The 20,560-nt window shown below is 50.6% G+C and overlaps 1 protein-coding gene across 1 annotated transcript; it reads left to right on the forward strand.

Annotated features, from left to right (window-relative positions):
* The first annotated feature begins 8,830 nt into the window (after positions 1-8,830).
* On the forward strand, positions 8,831-13,537 carry LOC147004715 (putative PWWP domain-containing DNA repair factor 4). The gene is made up of 2 exons (XM_085837711.1): positions 8,831-8,979; positions 11,109-13,537. Exon 2 carries the CDS (start codon positions 11,294-11,296, stop codon positions 13,379-13,381), a length of 2,088 nt encoding a protein of 695 aa, XP_085693837.1. The 5' UTR covers positions 8,831-8,979; positions 11,109-11,293; the 3' UTR covers positions 13,382-13,537.
* The last annotated feature ends 7,023 nt before the right edge of the window (positions 13,538-20,560 follow it).

Genomic DNA, 20,560 nt, shown 5'->3' on the forward strand with positions numbered 1-20,560 from the left:
GAAAGTAAAGACACTGAATTTCATGACCCTAAATGAAAACAGGGACCAGGACTCCACAGGATGTGGCCACGTGTGCTGGAGCAAAGAGGAGGTGGGAGTGTGACATCAATATCCTGCCAGGTCCAATCACATCCTGTCCCATTTTTCTGGCTGAACACAGAGCTCTCCACAGCCCAGTAGCCCTCGGTCTCAGCTCTTTCTCCTGGTTTCTTGTCACCAGGTTAGGACAAGCTGGACTAGACCCCTAGATCCAATGTTGGTGTCTAGTCACAAACACCAATCCACCAGTGGCCACTGAAGTCACTGGAGCCGTGCCCTGGCAAGCAATGGTTGAGCCCTGCTGCGCAGTCAGGTGAAATTCCTAACCACTCTCAGTCTAGATGCTTCTGAAGAAACTCAGGGACCCAAGCCTCCAGGACCCAAAAGAATGCACCAGAGGCAAATGCAGGGATTCCCCGATGCACTCAACCAAGATGACACACAGCCTGTGGAGGGCATGGAGTCTCTGTGCTCACAGACAAGGAATATAGAAACCAGGGGTGTAAAGCATGCAGGCAGGCTTGTCTCTTCAACAGAAGGGATGTATATGCATGTCTCTCTTCCACCCAGAAGGCTGGGAGTGGATTTTGTTAATAGCCTGGTGGTCTGTGCCACCTGTGTGGTCAGGTCACACCCAAATCCCCCTGACTTTTACATTTATCTCAGACTCTCCCCTCCCTCCCCCACCCCAACCAGACCCTCATCCTTAGTTTTGTCTGTCAGTCAGTAGAGCCCTGTGGGACATGTGGAGCTGTGTCACCAGACAAAAACTGGGAAGGCTGAGCAGATACAGAAGCCCCTGTAAATTCTCATGTAGGAGAGTGGGAGGCGTCCACCGGGTTCCTGTACTGGAACCCGTGACCACAACGTCCCATGTGGATATCGTGAGCACTAGTCACATAGCCCAGAACACCCAGGGCTCCATGATAACGAGGTATCCAGATGGACAGGCCCCAGAGGGTTTAGCCAATAAGCTTCCCTTCACCGACATTCCATCCTGCGAGATGTATTTAATCTCTGGTCCACCCTGAGTGAGTCGCATGCACCCATCTTCCACACTGAACAGTGAATAAACAGTGTGGAGAAGCAGAGATTGTCTCATCAGGAAGGGCTGTGGGTGGGAGGGAAGCCTTCGTCATACAGAGTCCTTGCCTTCTAAGTCTCCTGCACAAGGACCCTCTGACCTTTGGACAAGGATACTCACCCCCAAGCTGATGCAGAGTTCCCCCTCCCCCTGGCCCTGGCCCTGGGCTCATCACTGGCTTGTGCAGTTCCCGCTTTCCAGACTCTAAGATATTCTCAGTGGTGACTGGATGACTGGGATTTGGGGGACCCCGTCTCACTGGCCTCAGCCTCACAGCGACTCCCACCCCTCTCCCACCTCCTCTTGCCCTCGAGGGTCCTCACAGCTGGTGAGATGCCACTTTCAGAAGTGTATCACCATTTGTCTTGGGATGCAGAGGAAGGGAAATAGCCTCAAAGCAGTGCCTGGGAAGACCCTCTTCCTCTTGAGGGTAGTAAAAGCTAAGGAGACATCCTTCCTGGAAGGATTCTATCAGAGGTCTCTCGATACCTTGTGTCTCAGCTGGGAAGAACCTCCCCCAGGCAGTCTGTGTCAACCTTGAAACCAGCCAGGGAGAAGTCACTTGCAGAAGTGACTGCTGAGGGTCCCTGATATCCCGACACCCTAGGGAAGTACACCTCCTAAAATCCCCCAAACCAAAACCTTTACCCTCCAGAGTGGGTGAGGACATTGCATGTTACTTCCGGGAGGGGCTACCTTGGGTCTTGAGATATCTCCTCGCTCAGCTGGGGAATTAATCCTCCTACAATCCCCCAGCCCCCTGTCGCCAACCCATTTCCCTGGAGACTGCTCACAGTGCTCTGCCATCACGTAAGGAAGGGTTACCTCCCATGGGGGGCTATGATAGATACCTTGTAGCTCTGCTAAGGACATACCCCTCTTCCATCCCCCTCTGCCCCCCACGCCCCTTTGACCCTCGAGAGTAGGCTGACACATTCCAAGTCAATTCCGGAAGGGGTTTCCCTTCACTGCTGTGATACCTTGTCACTCAGATATGTAATTACACCTCCTACAATCCACCCCACCCTCCTCCCCTCCTCCCCTCCACCCGTCCTAACCATCCTACCCTCCTACCCTTGGGCCTCTCCTGGCGATATCTGGCCGCTCAGCTAGGGAACTAAACCTCCGAAGTTCCCACAAAGCCCACTCACCCTCGCGGGTGGGCACGGTCATTGGACATCACTTCCGGAAGGGTTTTACCTTGGGTCTCGCGATACTTTGTTCCTCAGCCAGGGAATTGCACACCGCCCCCCAGTCCCACAGAACCCCTCTTATTCTCGAGGGTGGGCCGGGCCAAGCCATGCAGGGGAGGGGGGATGATGCTTCCGGAAGGGCTTTACCTTAAGTCTCGAGATGCCTTGTCGCCCACCTAGGGAATTGTAACCCCCCCACAGTCCCACCGAACCCCTCTTACCCTCGAGGGAGGCCACAGCCAGTGCAAAGTCACTTCCAGAAGTGCTGTGCCAGGATGGAAAATGTGTGCACATGCTTGAGACTCGCCTACTTGGTTCCAGGCAGAGGCCCGCCCAGCAATCATGCATGTGTGACTTGGAGTTATGCATATGTCCACAAAAAAATCCGCTGTCTTAAGGTTTTCAAGGGACCCGAAGAACCCACACTGTTTTCAATAGCCCAACTGTAGACACGCTGACCCAGAGAACTTGTGCAGTACCCAAAGACCCCAGAGAGACCCATGCAGAAGGTCCCAAGTCTTTCCCCGTGCAGCCCTGCTGCCGGGTTCACTCTTCTCAGTCACTGTGACCCTCAGAGGACATTGTTAGACCGTCCTCCGGGAGTCTGGGCCCCTCGCTGGGGAAATCCGGCACCAGACATTACCTCGCAGAGGCTATCCTGGGTCCTAATATCTGCTCACTCACCTAGAAGACACACACCTCGCCACGGTTGCCCAGAGCCCTGCTTCCCCTGGAGGGTGGTCACAGCTGGTTGGCCCTCATTTTCAGAGAGTATTCACCCTCTGCAGACAAGCATGGGCACATGCGGGCTCCTGTCCAGTCCTTGTCCTTGGTTAGGCATGTTGGAGTTCAAGAAGCGGCACACAAACCACGTGAACCACTGACCTCAGTTCAGTAAGAATAGTTTACGGAAAGCACACCACAGTGCTGGTCAGACCAGGGACATAACTCAGGATTGTCTGAACTATGACAATGGATATGTTTTTCTGTCAGCTCATAAAGGAAAAGAAAGCACACAAAACCCACAATGAGTTCATATGCAGGTGCAGGAAGTGCCGCCTGGTGGTCAGCTCTGACTCAAGATTTTTCACATACCAGTTCATATCGACCTTTGATTTGATGGGACCTACGTAAAGCTTTGTGGAATTTCTTAAGATTAGCGGATCTCATCCAGAACATCCAGAACACATCTGGCTATGTGGCCAGCCTGTCCTTGCTCTGAGCCGAGTCGCTTCTCCGTGTCAATGACTGGCAGGCATGTTAAAGCCACAGTATGAAATAGCTGGCAGGCATGGGGCAAAAGGGCTACAGCCATTCTGGGCATGGGGGAATCAGACCATAACAGGCCCACCGGCAACCGCGCATGCGTGCGTGGACAGGAAACGGTGCCCTTGAGGCCTGGGAGGACCTGAAACACACATATACCTACCTGAGTAGGCCCAACTGTGGAAGTGTGGACCTGGATGAATGTCTCCTGTGCCCAAGGACTTCAGACAGGGCCATGTGGCAGATCCCTAGTCCTTCTGCAAGCACACGGGCTGTCCTGCCCACCCTTCTCAGTCCCTGCTTCCTTGTATAAATGCTTTCCCACACCACCCTTCCCCGAATCCTCCACTCCACTGTGGAATTCAGGCTCTGGAACTTGACCTCAGTCAGGACTCTCCTGGCTCTCCATATATTATCACTTCACCTACAGGGACACATGTAGCTCACCACAATCTCTAAGACCCTCTTTCTCCTCCAGGATGGTCCCAAGGATTCCTCACTTCCTCTTGCCCTGTGGAAAACCATGTCTGCCCTGCGTGAACCTGGCCAATGTGCACCTCTGCCATAGCTGGCATGCCCTGTAATCTCGCATGACTGACTTGGAGCTTTCAGTTGTGCATGCATAAACCGGAACTCACCTAGGAAGAGCCTAATGTGTCAGGAACACCTCCGCTCCCTGTTTCCAGTCACCCTTAAAGTCTGACTTCATGGAATAGTGTTCTGAGCCCCCAAGCTTCGTGTGTGCGCATCACATGATGTGATGATGAAGCATGGTCAATATGGGTCCGCAGCCCTTGGGTGAGGACCGGGACAGTAGGACCATGAAGTGTTCCTGCAAGACAGCAGGAAGCGTGGACCTGTGCAGAATCGCGAGAGTACACAAAGGGTACCGAAAGGGTCATGTGGAAGGTTCCTTGTCCCTGCAGGGGCAGACATGCTGTCCTACATGCACACAGTCCTTAGAGTCCCTAGCACCTTGACAAAGCTTTCCAAGGGTGGCCCTCTGGGCTTTGTCCACTCCAGTGTGGGCTTGAGGCCCGTGGCGTCACCTCATTGGCCCTAATAACTAGTTGCTCACCTATAGAGACATCCTTCGCAACAATCACACAACACCCTCCTTTTCCAGGGTTAGTCCTCACACGCAGAAAGTAAGGGATGCTAGCCTCTCCAGAGAGGCAGAAAGGTACTTCCGGCCTTTCCTAGGCAACTTCCCAGTTTATGCATGCACAACTGAACGCTCCACGTCGTGCGTGAGACTGGATGAACTGACTCCCACCAAACAATCACACGACTGTAACTTGAGACTTGAAGATGATGTGCATGCTGGACTGGTGTCTGTGGCTGTGGCCTGCACACTGGGCCACAGTAAGCCCCTCCTGTCTAAGTGTCACTTGTGGCTGCTTCTCCGGAGGACCCGGTTGGCCAGTGACGACTGCAAAAGTACACAAGGGGCAGGAACAGGAGGCCCCTCGTCCCATGCCCACGGTACAGACTCCTGACCAGCCTCTTTAGGACTGCAGTACTCACGGACCCCCTTTCTGATCGCCTTCCAGAGCTTTGTGTTATCTACAGTACAAGTGAGACTCCTGGCTATCACAGTATTGTTCAGCTCCGGCTCTGACACTTCACGGTCCTTCTGTCTTCCTCCAAGGGCTGTGGATCTATGTCGACCACACTTCACCTCCACATCATCTGTGCATGCACATCTGTGTGTGGGGGCTCAGAACGCACGTTCCATGAAGTCAGGCCTTCGGAGATGCAGGCAACATACAAGGACAGCAGTTAAATCCAGCCAGCCGCCACTTGACTATTTAGGAAGGGAATTAAGAATAACTGTGAAGGCCCTGTTACTGTGGGAATTTTCAATGTTTTATCTACTGTGGAGAGGACCTTTGTGTTCAACAAAATGGGAAATGCTGCATCAGCCCATCACAGGGTCACGCCACCTCTAGGTAAGTGCCGCTTCCCCATATAGAGGCATCCAAGTGAATATTGGCATGGCAAAGCTCAAGACAGAAGAAATCACAGTGGGAAAGTCCCGATTTAACCCAGCACGAGGAAGACATGGGCCAAGTACTCTACATCCACACAGCAGGATATTATCCAAGCCCTCAGAAGGAAATGCATTGTCTCTTTATGGACATGAGAAGCATTTTCAGTGAAATCGCTTCAACAAAAGTCACTTTGTGTAAGGATCCATGTATGAGCCATGAGCAGAGTAGAAGAACCCCGAAGAACTGTGTGTCCAAACAGGTGTCATCTAATCTGGTGAGAAAACATCTCACTGGATGAGGGCATGGCTGCCTAGAGTGGCAGGCATGCCTTGGGACAGCTTAGTGGAACACAGTTTCCTCTATGCCTGTGGATGAGGGTGGGGGTATGCATGTATTACCCTCTCCTCCCCCTCCCTCTCCCTCTCCTTCTCTCTCCCTCTCCCCTCTCCCTCTCCCTCCCTCTCTCCCTCCTCTCCCCCCTCTCCTCCCTCCCCCTCTCCACCCCTCCCCCCTGTCCCCCTCCCTCTAGCTCTCCCTCTCCTCTCCCTCTCCCTCTCCTACTCCCACTCCCTCTCCCCCTCTCCCTCTCCCTCTCCATCTTTCCCTCTCCCTCTCTGTCTCTCCCTCTCTGTCTCTCCCACTCCCTCTCCCTCTCTGTCCACTCCCTCTCTCTCTCCCCCCTCCCCCCTCCCCCTTCTCCTCCCCTCCCCTCCCTCCCCCCTCTCTCTGTGTATGTGTGTGTATGCACATGGGTGGTGGTGGTAGTGATTTGAATGAAATATCTTCTGCAGCCTGGGGCATTTGAATTCTTGCTTCCTAGTAGATGGTGCCATTTTGGGTTTGCTTGGGAGGTGTGGCACTGCTAGAGAAAATGTGCCACTGTGGAGTGGGGGGGCAGCAGGCTTTGAGGTTTCCAAAGCCTCCTGCCATTTGAGGCTGGCTTTCTCCCCTTCCTCGATGAGATGCAGGGTAGGGTTGTTTTGTTTGTTTGGTTGGTTTGTTGCTGCTGCCACGTGCACTCCTCCTGTACTGCTTTCTATCCTGTGCAGGTCCACGGTCCTCCATGTTTTCTGCCCCAAGTGACCTGGAAAGCTTATTTGCATCAGGAGAAACAAACAATGTGCCTGCCTTTAGAATTCTGGCAGGAGAAAAGGTGGCCTTCTCAGACGTGGGCCCTGGTCTTATTATTTTAGAAGGCAGGATGGAACCTGTGATCGCTTTTCTTGCCTTGTCTCAGACCCTCTGTGGTCAAGTCAAAGGCCTGGCACCCTGGAATGGCAGTATCATCTTTTGTACTGTGTGCACCCTTACTTACTTACTCTCATGTGTGCAGCTGCAGGGGGTGGTGGGAGAACCAGGTGACAGGGATGTAAGTGAACAGTCAGCCTCCTGGGTGGGTGGATTAGTACTTCCTGATTTCCTCAGAGAACTGGCTACTAGGAGAGAATGTTTTCTGATGACACTGTGGTTGCCATGACAACGGGGACAAGCCATTCTTTCCTGGTTACAGATACATTTGCGAAGGACACTCACAGGCTGGAGAGGTGGAATGACTAGACAGACACGCAAGGCATGTAGGTAGGTGCCAGCAGCCAACCTGTATGTGTGTGAGAGCTGAGTCTGCGAGTGTGCCTTGGGAGTGTGTTTGCTCTACCCCACCCCCACCCCGGACAGGGGAGGTTCTCTCACTACTACTGTTTGAAGAGAAGCCCTGAGGACTGGCTGCTCACTCAGCCCTGTCTCTTTGTCCTCAGGTGACACTTCTTTGCTGCTAGCTTTATCTTTTCAGGCCCTGAGAGCATAGTTCGCCATTGTAAATGGACACCTCCTCTCTGTTTGGCAATGATCGTCACATGTGCTCTTCTTGACAGGATGACCCTGTTTGTGTGACAGCACCTTACCCTGGATAGTTGCGGCTCGCTCATGTTGCCTGAGAGAGAAGCTGGGAGGCATTACAGGAGGAGGTAAACGGGGCTGGGGGTAGGGTGCGGGTGGGGGAAACCTGCACTTCCCTTGGAGAATGGTTGAAGCCCAGTGGTGACAATACTCTCTTGGCCCGGAGGCCTGCCTGACACAGGAAGTAAAAAATGCCTCCCAAAGACAGCTGTATCTAAACTGACCACTAGTCTCAGTTAGACAGAAGGAGATAAAGATCAGTGTGGCATGAACCCCCAAGAAAGGGGCAGAGTCTGTTCCCTCGGCAGGTAATTAGTTTGCGTCTGTGTCTGACTGAGTCTTTATCTTGCTCACCTCACACAGTTGGGTGGAGCATCAGCTGGGTTTTACACGGTGTGTGGCAGGGGCTGCTCTCTGACCCACCAGCACATCTGGATCACCCTGTTTATCTCTGCCCACCCCCGCCCCCTGTGTGAGAGCAATAGGCCTTGTACTCTTCTTGCACCCTCTCATCAGACTGTCTCCCTGCCTGTCTGTCTTACTGCAGGGAGGGAAGCCAATGTTCCCATCTGGAGAAAATGTGAATAGACACCGCACAGAGGGAATGTGTGCAAGTTCTTGATAGAAGGCCTTTGGTCCCAGGGCCAAAGTGTGGGTTGAGACAGAGATTTCAGGATTCCACCCCCCAAACTTCTCTGTGTGCCCCTGGGGAAGATAGTGTGCCCTTTCCACCAGAAAGGCAACTCTCACAGAAATTTCAGAGAACCTTTTGAAAGTAGTGCACCGGAGGCGGCACCTGGAAATGGTGGAGGCAGGTGGCGATACTGCTAACATCTAACCAGGATGTAGGAAGCATAAGGACTTTTATGTACCCAGGAGCAGTAGGCATGCACAGATGGAATACACGCTGGGGAGAGCGTGGCCTGATATGAGTGCAGACACATTTCTTTATGACTGAGTTACAGATGCTGCACGGATGCCCTGGTTTGTGGGCTTGAACACATACTTGGTATTCCCAGGTATGCTTCCTAACTGAAATTAGAAGTATGTGGGGCTGAGAATGCCCCACTTGAGGGAAGCAGAAGCATGTGCAAGCCTGAGAAGGGTAGAAGGCGTCCTGTACACTATAGGTGTGCCTCGGTCATCCGTGGTTTCCAAGGGTACCCTGTGAGGGGTGGGTGGACCCTCATATGCTCCAGGCATGGTGCCTGGATGGTGGAGAGGCATGGTTGGACTTGATGGGGGTTCATTTAGCCTTGCTGGAAAGCATGCACAAGGAAGGTCCAGCAGAAGGCAGCCTAAAAGTAACCGAAGCGTTCATGTTTTCCTCCGTGTCCTCAGGAGATATCCGTGTGACAAGGCCCAGGACTCCAAGGGGGCTGGATCAGAGGAAAACAACCCCGGGAGATGACAGAGCCTCCTAGGATGAAGCGCCACTGTCGTCTGTGATCCCTAAGTTGAACTCCATACCTCCACAGTACACATGTGCTATTGCATCATCCAGAAGGTGTGCCCTGAGACATTCCTAGACTGCTTTATGTAGGAAGCCACTTTAGTCATCATGAACTCGGATTTGCAGTCAGTAAGACAAGGGTGGGAATACAACAGAAGGGACACTGCACGTTTGTGGAGTGAATTGGGAGCTAGAGTGTACCAGCAGGTGTTTGTGGATACAGAGGGAGGGGAGGGAAGGACCGAGGGGATCACGAGAATATCATCTGTCCTCCCCGCCCCCATATTTCTGTATGGTTGGAAATTCCTACAGATAAGGTCTGGAATCCCGTGATGAGCTCCGCTGGCCCATGCTCACGGAAGGGACACGGGGTAACAGGGGTTCACAAGAAGAGCAGCGTCCTTAGGAAGCTGTTTCAGGAGGCCAGAGTCCACCAGTGCTCTGCCTCACTGTGCTTGCTGGGGCCCAGGTAATGACCTGGATCGCTTGCTTCCTGGCATAAACAGCAGTGAGCAGCGGTGAGCAGCGTAGGCATGTGAGCCCATCCTGATGCTTCCTCTGTGTTGTAGTCCATATCTATCAGCAAGCACAGTGGGCCTCTTTTGAGGATCAAACAGATGAGGAATTTGTTTCACACAGGCATGCACGACATACACATTGCTGATAGGAAACTGACTGGTTCAAGGCAGAGGCAGTCAGTAACACAGTAGCCAACCTGCCCTTCACACCCCCATACAAACCAGACACAACACACACACACACACACACACACACACACACACAAAACACACACATCACACATACACAAACACATAAAACACAACACACAACACACCAAACAGACACACACAAAAACACAAACCAAACAGACATATCACACACACACAAACACACAAAACACACACATCATACATACACAAACACATCAAACACAACACACAAAACACAACACACCAAACAGACACACACAAAAACACAAACCAAACAGACACATCACACACACACAGACACACACACATAGACACACACACACACACTCACACAAACACACAGAGAGAGAGAGAGAGAGAGAGAGAGAGAGAGAGAGAGAGAGAGAGAGAGAGAGAGAGATGGGCCAAGGAGAAGAACGTAATGAGATTCCACTGAGATGGCTGGGGAGGAGGAACTCTGTTGAGTGGCAGAGTATGGGGGAACATGAACAGTAGAGCTATGCTACAGATGAGTGTGGACACCACTGGACTTAGGGATGGGCAAGGTACCATCCAAGCCATAAATTTCCTATGTGTTTAAGACCATGAGGATTAAGATTAGGTCACAGAGCTCGTGTGCAAGAGAGTTCTGTGGTCTGGGGTCTCTTGTTAGAACAGTGCCCATCACAGGCAGATAGGAATGTGCAGGGTCTCCTGCAGACTTGAGGTTGCAGCATGCGGGTGCACAATTCCAACAGAGGCACTGGCTTACTCTGTTGAGCTCCACCTGATACTGCTGAGTCTGCCAATTAGTAAGCATTTCTCCACAATGAAGTGCTTTCTCTTTGGGGCTCTCCCCAGGTGTGCCCTGCGAACACTTGATCCCACAGTGAGGTCCAGGCTGGAGTTGGGAACAAGAGCTCTGAACCAAAAGATTGGCGCCACAGGGGTGGGGGTGGGGGTGGGGGTTGGAGACTGGGACAGGAGGAGGCCAGCAGCTATGACAGCAGCCACCCTTACTTGCAAATCACCATGAACATTTCCTCAGCCCCATTGCTCTTTAACCTGCTAACACACTGACCTGGAAGGCAAGTTCACTAGCTGTCCAAGGGCTCCTGGTGTCAGCAGCACAGGGCTACCTCCCTAGAAAAGAAAACAGTGAGGCTGGTTCCCCCACCCCGAGGGAATCCCAGTGAGCCCCAAGACACTGACTGGGTGGGCAAGAAAACACACAAGCCTTGTAAAGACGCCCACCTTTCTGGGAGGATGTTGGCCACCCCAGCCTCAGGTCGAGGAACAAAATTGTTGTGACTGTCTCCCACAGATGCTCTGAAACCTTCCATACCTTCTCCCACATCCTCCCTTCTGTAGAACAGACTCTGTGAGCTCCCTTGATTTCTCATGCCTTGCCTCACTGAGGTGCTGCTTCCTTGTCCACTAAAGGCGATCGATCTCCTTCCTAATGCAGCTCTGCTTCCCTCTCCCACCCTACAGGATAAGCGCACACCACCCTGAGCGACTTCAGTTAGTTCAAACTTCTCTACCAGATTCTGGAGGGAGAGCAGTGCCACAGGCAGGAGAGCAGAGCCAGAGAGGACCGGCTGGCAGTCACACCAGTGCCCAGAACAACCAAAGGAGTCACCCTGTCCTGATCAGCACAACCCCAGAGTCCAGTCGCCATGGACTCTGCAGAGTATGTACTCTGTGGCTGGAAGGGCCAGCTGTGGCCTGCAAGGGTGTTGTCCAGACCCAGGACCTCAGCCAATAGTAAGAGGAGAGGGGCGCCCTTCCTGGAGGTCCAAATACTGCCTGTGGGTGAGAAGATGACAGTGAGGAGCTCTGAGGTGAGGCCCCTAGCCAAGTCTGAAATCATAAGCATCGCCTCCTTGGCAGGAAAGGAGTCACGGGGCAGGGGCTCGCCAGGGCAGACCAGGGCATCCAGGAGAGCCCTCAAGGTGGCCCTGGATGTTCTGGGCGAGGGAAGCAGCTTGTTTCAAGGAGGAAGAGCAGGTGGCCGAAGAAGCAGCACCGTGGCTCCAAAGGTTCCAAAAGAGCAGGCCAGCTCCAGCAGCTCCAGCCTAGGTCAGCACCTGCGCCTCCAAGGGCGCAACCAGAAAGGCCAAGGTCTCTCCCAGAGGAGCCCTGGGAAGCGGGGCCGCCCGGGTCAGGGTCCTGTGATGATGGGCTCCCAGAATGTGCCTGCAGTGCGAGCAGGGGAAGCCCAGGCCCACACTGCTGTAGGCCTCCCGCGCTCTGAAATGCAAGGGGATGTATTAAGAGGCACCAGAGTGTGGCCAAGTTACTCGGAGACACCTTTGGGAAAAGCTGGCGGTAATCCCGGGAAGAGAAAGCCAGGCACATCCAAGCTCAGGTCTTTGAGTGCCCCAGCCTCCAGGGAGGGTACCCGGGCTAAAAACGAGCAGCAGGCTGCCTCTGGACCACCGAGGCACATCTCTAGATCACCCAAAGCTCTCAAACAACGAGTTCCGGGTGCTGGCCTAGAGATCCGGGCAACTGGAGCCCAAAGGAAGACCGCCCTGCCAGAGAACAAGGACCATCCTGGCCCGGGGACCCCGAAGCCAGACTCAAAGGGGGCATCGGCAGCCGGCACGCCTCCAGACCTGAGGCTACGCAGGTCACTCCGCATAGCTAGTCAAAAAAAGAAGTCCCATGTGCTGTGTTCACTGTGCGGGCTCCCAGAACGGGAATCCCAAGTGCACTCAAAGGTGACCAACACCAGGTTCAAGAGGAGAGGGGCCCGAGTTCAAAAAGATGCCAAAGCCACCAACGTGGCTTCTGCCCAGGAGCCCAGCACCATCGAGCGAGGAACGCTGGTCTGGTTCAAATTTCAGGACCTTCCTTTCTGGCCAGCGGTGGTCAAGAGTGTCAGCAAAAACGACAAGATGGCGAGGGTGCTGTTGATCGAGGGCAACATGCAGTTTGAGCGCAGGGGTATCCGAGTCCCTCTCCGCAAGTTGAAGCACCTGGACTGTGGGGAGAAAGTATCACTTGTGAGGAGAGCCAGCAGACTGTACGCCCAGGGCATCAACTGGTGCTTCTCAGTGATCAACCACTACAGAGAGGACTTCGCCTGTGGCTCCTTCCTGGGCTCCTTCATGGACTACTACACCACCCAAGCCAGTTACCCGCTAAGGAGAGCCGTCCAGGAGGGCGACCTGCACATCGATTTCCCCAAGGTGAGCTATGCAGACTTGGAAGACTGGGAGGAGGAGACGGCCCTGGGTGGGAAGGGGCCCTACAAGAAACTCCTGCCTGACCGCATGAGGGCCGCTTGGGACAGAGCCAACCAGAAGCTCGTGGACTTCATCGTGAAGAAAAAGGGGGCCGACCAGCACCTGCTGGACATTGTGAAGGGCAGAAAACGGTCCAGGTGGCTGGACGATCTTTGGAAATCAAAGAGGGAAGTCTTCTGCATTGAGACCTACCTGGAGGACGAGGACCAGCTGCATCTGGTGGCCAGACATTTGCAAGACGTAGCCAAGGAAGCAGACGAGGCCCTGCTCTCGCTGGCAAGAGGAGACAAAGTGCGGTTTACCATGGAAGTTCTTTTTCCAGAAGCCATCATCTGCTCCATCGCTGCCCTGGATGAGCTCAGCTACAAGGAGGCAGAAGAGAAGTACCTGCGAGGCCCACCCGTGCACTACCGTGAGAAAGAGCTATTCGACAAGACCATCTTAAAGGCGGCCAGGAAGAGGTCAGCAGCCAGGATTCAGGCTGCCAGGGACCCTCCTGTGCCCACTCCGTAGAAGGGATCGACCTCCTTTCAGCTGTCACCCCTGAGGCTCCCAAGACAGGAGACAGGAAGCGCCTCCAAACTGGAACATCTGGGAGACCGTGGGGGCACACAATGGCTGCTGTCAAAGCTCCTCACTAAGTGTTTCTTTACGCCCTCGAAATAAATGTTCACGTTCGTGCTTGACAGTGTAGATGTCTAAGTCCGCTCTACTGATCCTGTAAGCTTCAGTCCAGGCCTGGCCTTTTGGCTCTCTTTTTCCTGTGCCCCAACACGCACAAGTCCCGTGGGGGTGCCTCTCTGGAAAGTCTGGAAAGCCCTGTGTGGAGTGTTGGCGAGCTAAAGCACAGGCTGCTGCCTCTGCATGGACCCCATGCACCTAGACAGCACACCAGGTTCCTGAAGACACTGGGTCTCTGGCACTGTCCCCCTCTCCAATCTTCTTTCTCTCTAGGGTGCTGCTGTGGATGGGGCTGGGCTCCACTCTTTTCTCCATTACTTCCTCCTTCACTCACTCATGCCGAGGGAGAGGAACAGATGTGTGTTTTGAGGCTATTGTGCTTTACAATCTCTCTCTCTCTCTCTCTCTCTCTCTCTCTCTCTCTCTCTCTCTCTCTCTCTCTCTCTCTCTCGTGTGTGTGTGTGTGTGTGTCTGTCTGTCTGTCTCTCTTCCCCCAACTCTGTGTGTGTTTGTTTGTCTCTCTCTCTGTTTCTCTTCTGTGTGTGTATCTGTCTGCCTGTCTCTCTCTCTCCCCCAACTGTGTGTGTGTCTGTCTGTCTGTCTCTCTGTCTCTCCGTGTCTCCCTCTCTCTTGTGTGTATGTGTATCTGTTGGTCTGTCTCAATCTCCCCCCAACTGTTTGTGTATCTGTGTGTGTGGGGGTCTGTTTTTCTCTCTCCCTGTCTCTCTGTGTATCTCTCCATATTTATGTACAAGTGTGTGTGTGCACAAGTGTGCGGGAGTCATAGGTCAAGTTTTGGTGTCTTCTTCAGTTATTCTCTCTAGTTTTTGAGACAGGATTTCTGACTGAACCTGTTGCTCGCTGATTTTTCTAGAATTATGGCTTGCCAGGCAGCTCTTTTGATGCTCCTGTCTCTGTTACCCCAGTGCTGAGATTAAACATGCCTGTCTGCATACCTTTTTTACCCTTTTGTATGAGTACTGGGTAATGAGCTCAGGTTTTCACCCCATGCAGGAAGCACTTTACATTCTCAGCCATCCTCCACATGCCAGACACTTCATACTCAGAGAGAGAGAGAGAGAGAGAGAGAGAGAGAGAGAGATTTGTTGACCTTGTGTGGTGACTGTCTGCAGCCCTGCACCAGGCATTGGTATCTCAGCTTTTCTCACATTTCTGAGATCAGAGACTTCTGGTGTTTGCAGGAAAGGGAAAAGGCCTGCCTTTCTTTGGAGTCACTGTTCCTGGGGTGTACTGATGAGAAGCAGCCCTGACATGCCTCCCACAAGGTCCTGTTTCCTCCTCTTATGGTCTGTATCCTTGAATTTTTTGGGGGGAGATGGGACTCCATTCTTGTCCCAGGGGTCTCTGAAGTCCTCTCCCCAATAAATTAATTTCCAGTGTTCCTCTGTTTATTTTTAACCCAGATGACCTCTGTATTGGTAGTGACTGGTATTGATGTCACTCACTATCTGCATACTGGTCTTTAACTGTGGCTTTTCATTTTTCCATGAAATTATGTGTGCCTGTATTTGCTATAAACAGGGGGTGGGCTGTTTAGCTGGGCTGTCACAGTGACAGCAATACTATCAGATCTAGGTGCAGAGAAGAATGTCAGTAAAGCAGACCAGTATGCATTCCCCAGGACGACTGTAGCCTGTGCCTCATGACCCTAAGCCAAATCCGTGTGTGTGTGTGTGTGTGTGTGTGTGTGTGTGTGTTTGTTTGTTGTTGTAGTTTTTGTTGTTGTTGATCACTGGGCCATCTCTCCATCCCAAGGAAGCTAATTGAAAAATAGCCCTTTTGGTTAGGTGGTGGCTTGGAGACTCAGAGGAAAAAGATATTGAAGCACACACTCTAGGAACCCACAGATGTCATCACAGTACTAAATGTTGTTATCTACACTGCAGAGTACATCTTGATTGGGTGGTGGGAAGTGTATTTGTGTTGGAATTACATGGTATTAATGGAAGTAGAAATGTCATGAGTAGTCGCGTGAAGTGACATCCATACACAGCCTGCAAGCATATGCCCTCAATCCTTAAGAAAGATTAACTAGTACTGTGAGCAGAATTCACACCCCTGCTACGAAGTGTTCCCAGAGGTGTGACCCACATCAGTCCAGGCCTTACAAAGAACCCCTTGAATCATGTCCAACCCTATTCCTGAAATACTGCACAGAGGCAGAATTGCTTCTGTTACCAGACCCACCAAAAATTCCATGCAGGTACCTGAGTAACACCTGCCATCCAGGAAAAGACCTCCTAGAGAGGCTGTCTCATTTGTGAATCCTAGAATTTCTTACAGATACACCAGCTTATAGTAGAAGTTTTCTATGTGGTTTTGTGTGTGTGTGTTGTTTCTGTTTTCTATGTGTGTGTGTGTGTGTTTGCATGCACGTGCATGTGTGCTCTGACGTGTCCAGGTTCGTCCTTATGTGTCAGTGGGAATACATGCTTGTGAAGAGTTGTGTAGTGTCCAGAGGTCAAGTTCAGGTAACATTCCTCAAGAACTGTCTACATTGTTTTCTCCTATAACATCTCTCATGGCCCTAAGGTTCCATGAGAACACAAGGCTAGTTGACCAGGGAGCTCCAGGGACCCAGCTCTCTCTGCCTTCTCAAAGCTGAGATCAAAGTGAGAGCCACCCTGTCCAGCTTTCCAAATGGGTGCTGGGGATTAAACCCAAGTCCTCAGGCTTTCAGGCCAAGGACTTTACACGCTGATGTGACACCTTACCTTGGAGATGGGAATTACTAAAACCCTTTGTTATTTGCAGACTGAGCTACATTTCTTAATTTGAAAGTTGACATAAAACCACCAGTACAAAACATTTTCTTTCTTCATTATGCCCGAGACAGGAGTAAAAGACTAAACGGTCTTCTGTCTGTTTTCCTTTTATACAGTGAAAGGACTACCTAGCACCAAAGGGCCATCAAGTATTTCATTGTGGTGTCTGGACGTGATGACGAGTCTGCGTCCCATGACCACCCCATGCGAAACAAACTCTCCAGGAATCTGTTTGATATATATATCTATATCTATCTATCTATCTATCTATCTATCTATCTATCTATCTATCTATCTATCTATCTATCTATATGTATATTTGACCTAACTGATCAGGAAATATTGGGTTTCCCCTTCCCTCAATTTTATGCATTGGCATTGCTCAGCAAATCAGAGCTTTAAAACCTTTCCAGTGTGTCAAGGTGTGGAATTTTGGAGGAATTCCTCAGGTTCACAAATGGAATTCACTTAAGGAATGTAGGAAATGACATTCTGGTATCCTCTAAAACTAAACATCAACAGAAAGCCAAGTCAGTGAATATCTTGTTTCCTTCATACCCTATGGGCTTACTCTAATTACCACTTCCAAAGGAGTAGCCCTCATCTTACTCTTTGCTCTGCTTCTTAATGTCTACAATAAGTTCCCAGTAAGGCTGACAGTTGGAAGTGTAGGCACCAATTTGGAGGCCACATTGTTGAATATAAGGGATAAAATATGAAATGATAAATAATTGAAGAATCAACCCAAAGGCACCATTGGTACCCTAGACCATGAAAATAGAGAATGAATAGATGACTACCAGGGAGCTAGTGTCTAGAGGAGAGAGAGCTTCAGTGTAGAAAAAGAAAACAATTCTGTAGATGAGGAATGATATTCTTTGCACCACATTGTGAATGACTCAGGTGCTAATGAACTGTACACGTGATCTTGTTAAGAAAGTACAACTTGGTCTCAGTAATACTAAATTTCTAATATCATTTCAGATACTGTCATTTAATAGAAAATTTTCTATAACCAGTATTAAAAACACATATATTCATTGGATGATTTGAAAATCACCAAGGAGAGACTTGAATATCTTGCCAACACAGTATCATTAGCCACTCAGCATAATAAAAACACAGGTGAATTTGTACTATCTGATGAAGTACATTCTATTGTGAACAGAAACGTGGTGAAGGGGCTGGAGAGATGGCTCAGAGGTTAAGAGCACTGACTGCTCTTCCAGAGGTCCTGGGTTCAAATCCCACAACCACATGGTGGCTAACAACCATCTGTAATGAGATCTGATTCCTTTTGGTGTGTCTGAAGACAGCTACAGTATGCTTATATATAATAAAGAAATAAATCTTTAAAAAAGGAAGGTGGGGGAAAACTATATCAAATTGCTAGTTATTGCATAACCAGTGGTTTCTGACCTTATGAAAACACACACACCAAACATTTCATACATAGGCAAAACTGATTTTATTTACCACTTTCCTATAATCCTCAGGGCTTCAAATGAAGTTGGTGCCCAGAAGGCTCAGGTCATCTGGTCAGGGTCTGGAAAAAAGACAACCATACAAGACCCAGACACTGAGTAGCCCCATCAAAGTGCACAAACTCAGCTGAGTCATCCCCCATGCCTTGGTGCATAGGAGAAAGGCAAGATTGCAGTGCAACAGAGCCAATATTATCCCCACTTTCTATGGGCCTGTGTTTCTCATTGCCCATCATCTCCCACATTCAGAATGCCCCTGATGTCTTCACTTCTGGTTTTGACATGTGACGGCAATCTTGATTTTAGGCATATGCACTGGAAATGATAGGGGTTAGAAGCCTTAAATACCTGTAGGGTTGTGGTATATTTTGGAGGAACCCAGAAACAATCCAATTGTGCTTCCAGAAAAAAATGCAGTGAACCCATGACCATGGTACATCTCATGTCACTTACAAGGGCAGAACTGATACTTCCTTCCTTCCGACTCCAGCACTTTCATGTTTCCCAGGAAGTGCCCTGGCAAATCAACCTTCATGACCTAGTAATTATTTTTCTGTCATTTGTGAGCTGTAAAACTCACCAAATTACATGCCCTTCACCTACTGCCTATGACTTCACCTCTGGAAATGCAGCATGACTGGTTTGTACAGCAGAGTGTGTGTGTGTGTGTGTTGGGGGCGGGGGGGAAGTCTCTGTAGGTGTCACCACAAGCAGGGAAATGCTCAGCAAAGAGGTGAGAATAAAAACTCACCTTTTTGAGATGGACTTTGTCAGCTGGGATCAAACTTCAGGGGACCAGAAGCCAGGCACTTTGTTGCCGGCACATTCAACACAGTTTAAGTAGGAAAAGGGTTTCCTGGTGCACCACAATCTCCAGGCCACAAGGAAACATAATTACACCAAAATGCCACACAGGGCACATGTCATTTCTTCCAAGAAGATGGGTTCTGAGGCTAGGCTATCTGTGCTAGCTTTAGGGCTTCAGGAAGGATCCCTCACGGTCTGAGCCACACAGATAGCTTAGAGATCATTTATGCTATTATTTATATACAGTCCTGGTTGTGGCAGCATGGGTGAGCCTGTGCCTCTGGAGGTAGTATAGATCTGGTAGAATTGCTGTCACTGTGACAGCCCAGCTAAACAGCCCACCCCTGTTTATAGCAAATACAGGCACACATAATTTCATGGAAAAATGAAAAGCCACAGTTAAAGACCAGTATGCAGATAGTGAGTGACTTCAATACCAGTCACCACCAATACAGAGGCCATCTGGGTTAAAAATAAACAGAGGAACACTGGAAATTAATTTATTGGGGAGAGGACTTCAGAGACGCCAGGGACAAGAATGGAGTCCCATGTTCCCAAGGAAATTCAAGGATACAGACCAAAAGAGGAGGAAACAGGACCTTGTGGGAGGCATTTCAGGGCTGCTTCTCATCAGTACACCCCAGGAACAGTGACTCCAAAGAAAGGCAGGCCTTTTCCCTTTCCTGCAAACACCAGAAGTCTCTGATCTCAGAAATGTGAGAAAAGCTGAGATACCAATGCCTGGTGTAGGGCTGCAGACAGTCACCACACAAGGTCAACAAATCTCTCTCTCTCTCTCTCTCTCTCTATCTCTCTCTCTGAGTATGAAGTGTCTGGCATGTGGAGGATGGCTGAGAATGTAAAGTGCTTCCTGCATGGGGTGAAAACCTGAGCTCATTACCCAGTACTCATACAAAAGGGTAAAAAAAGGTATGCAGACAGGCATGTTTAATCTCAGCACTGGGGTAACAGAGACAGGAGCATCAAAAGAGCTGCCTGGCAAGCCATAATTCTAGAAAAATCAGCGAGCAACAGGTTCAGTCAGAAATCCTGTCTCAAAAACTAGAGAGAATAACTGAAGAAGACACCAAAACTTGACCTATGACTCCCTCACACTTGTGCACACACACACTTGTACATAAATATGGAGAGATACACAGAGAGACAGGGAGAGAGAAAAACAGACCCCCACACACACAGATACACAAACAGTTGGGGGGAGATTGAGACAGACCAACAGATACACATACACACAAGAGAGAGGGAGACACGGAGAGACAGAGAGACAGACAGACACACACACACACACAGTTGGGGGAGAGAGAGAGACAGGCAGACAGATACACACACAGAAGAGAAACAGAGAGAGAGACAAACAAACACACACAGAGTTGGGGGAAGAGAGACAGACAGACAGACAGACACACACACACACACACACACACACGAGAGAGAGAGAGAGAGAGAGAGAGAGAGAGAGAGAGAGAGAGAGAGAGAGAGAGAGAGAGATTGTAAAGCACAATAGCCTCAAAACACACATCTGTTCCTCTCCCTCGGCATGAGTGAGTGAAGGAGGAAGTAATGGAGAAAAGAGTGGAGCCCAGCCCCATCCATAGCAGCACCCTAGAGAGAAAGAAGATTGGAGAGGGGGACAGTGCCAGAGACCCGGTGTCATCAGGAACCTGGTGTGCTGTCTAGGTGCATGGGGTCCGTGCAGAGGCAGCAGCCTGTGCTTTAGCTCGCCAACACTCCACACAGGGCTAATGACTTTCCAGAGAGGCAACCCCCACGGGACTTGTGCGTGTTGGGGCACAGGAAAAAGAGAGCCAAAAGGCCAGGCCTGGACTGAAGCTTACAGGATCAGTAGAGCGGACTTAGACATCTACACTGTCAAGCATGAACGTGAACATTTATTTTGAGGGCGTAAAGAAACA

Source organism: Mus caroli, unplaced genomic scaffold (assembly GCF_978045245.1).
Source record: "Mus caroli unplaced genomic scaffold, Mus_caroli_1 scaffold_5, whole genome shotgun sequence".
Lineage (NCBI taxonomy): Eukaryota > Metazoa > Chordata > Mammalia > Rodentia > Muridae > Mus > Mus caroli.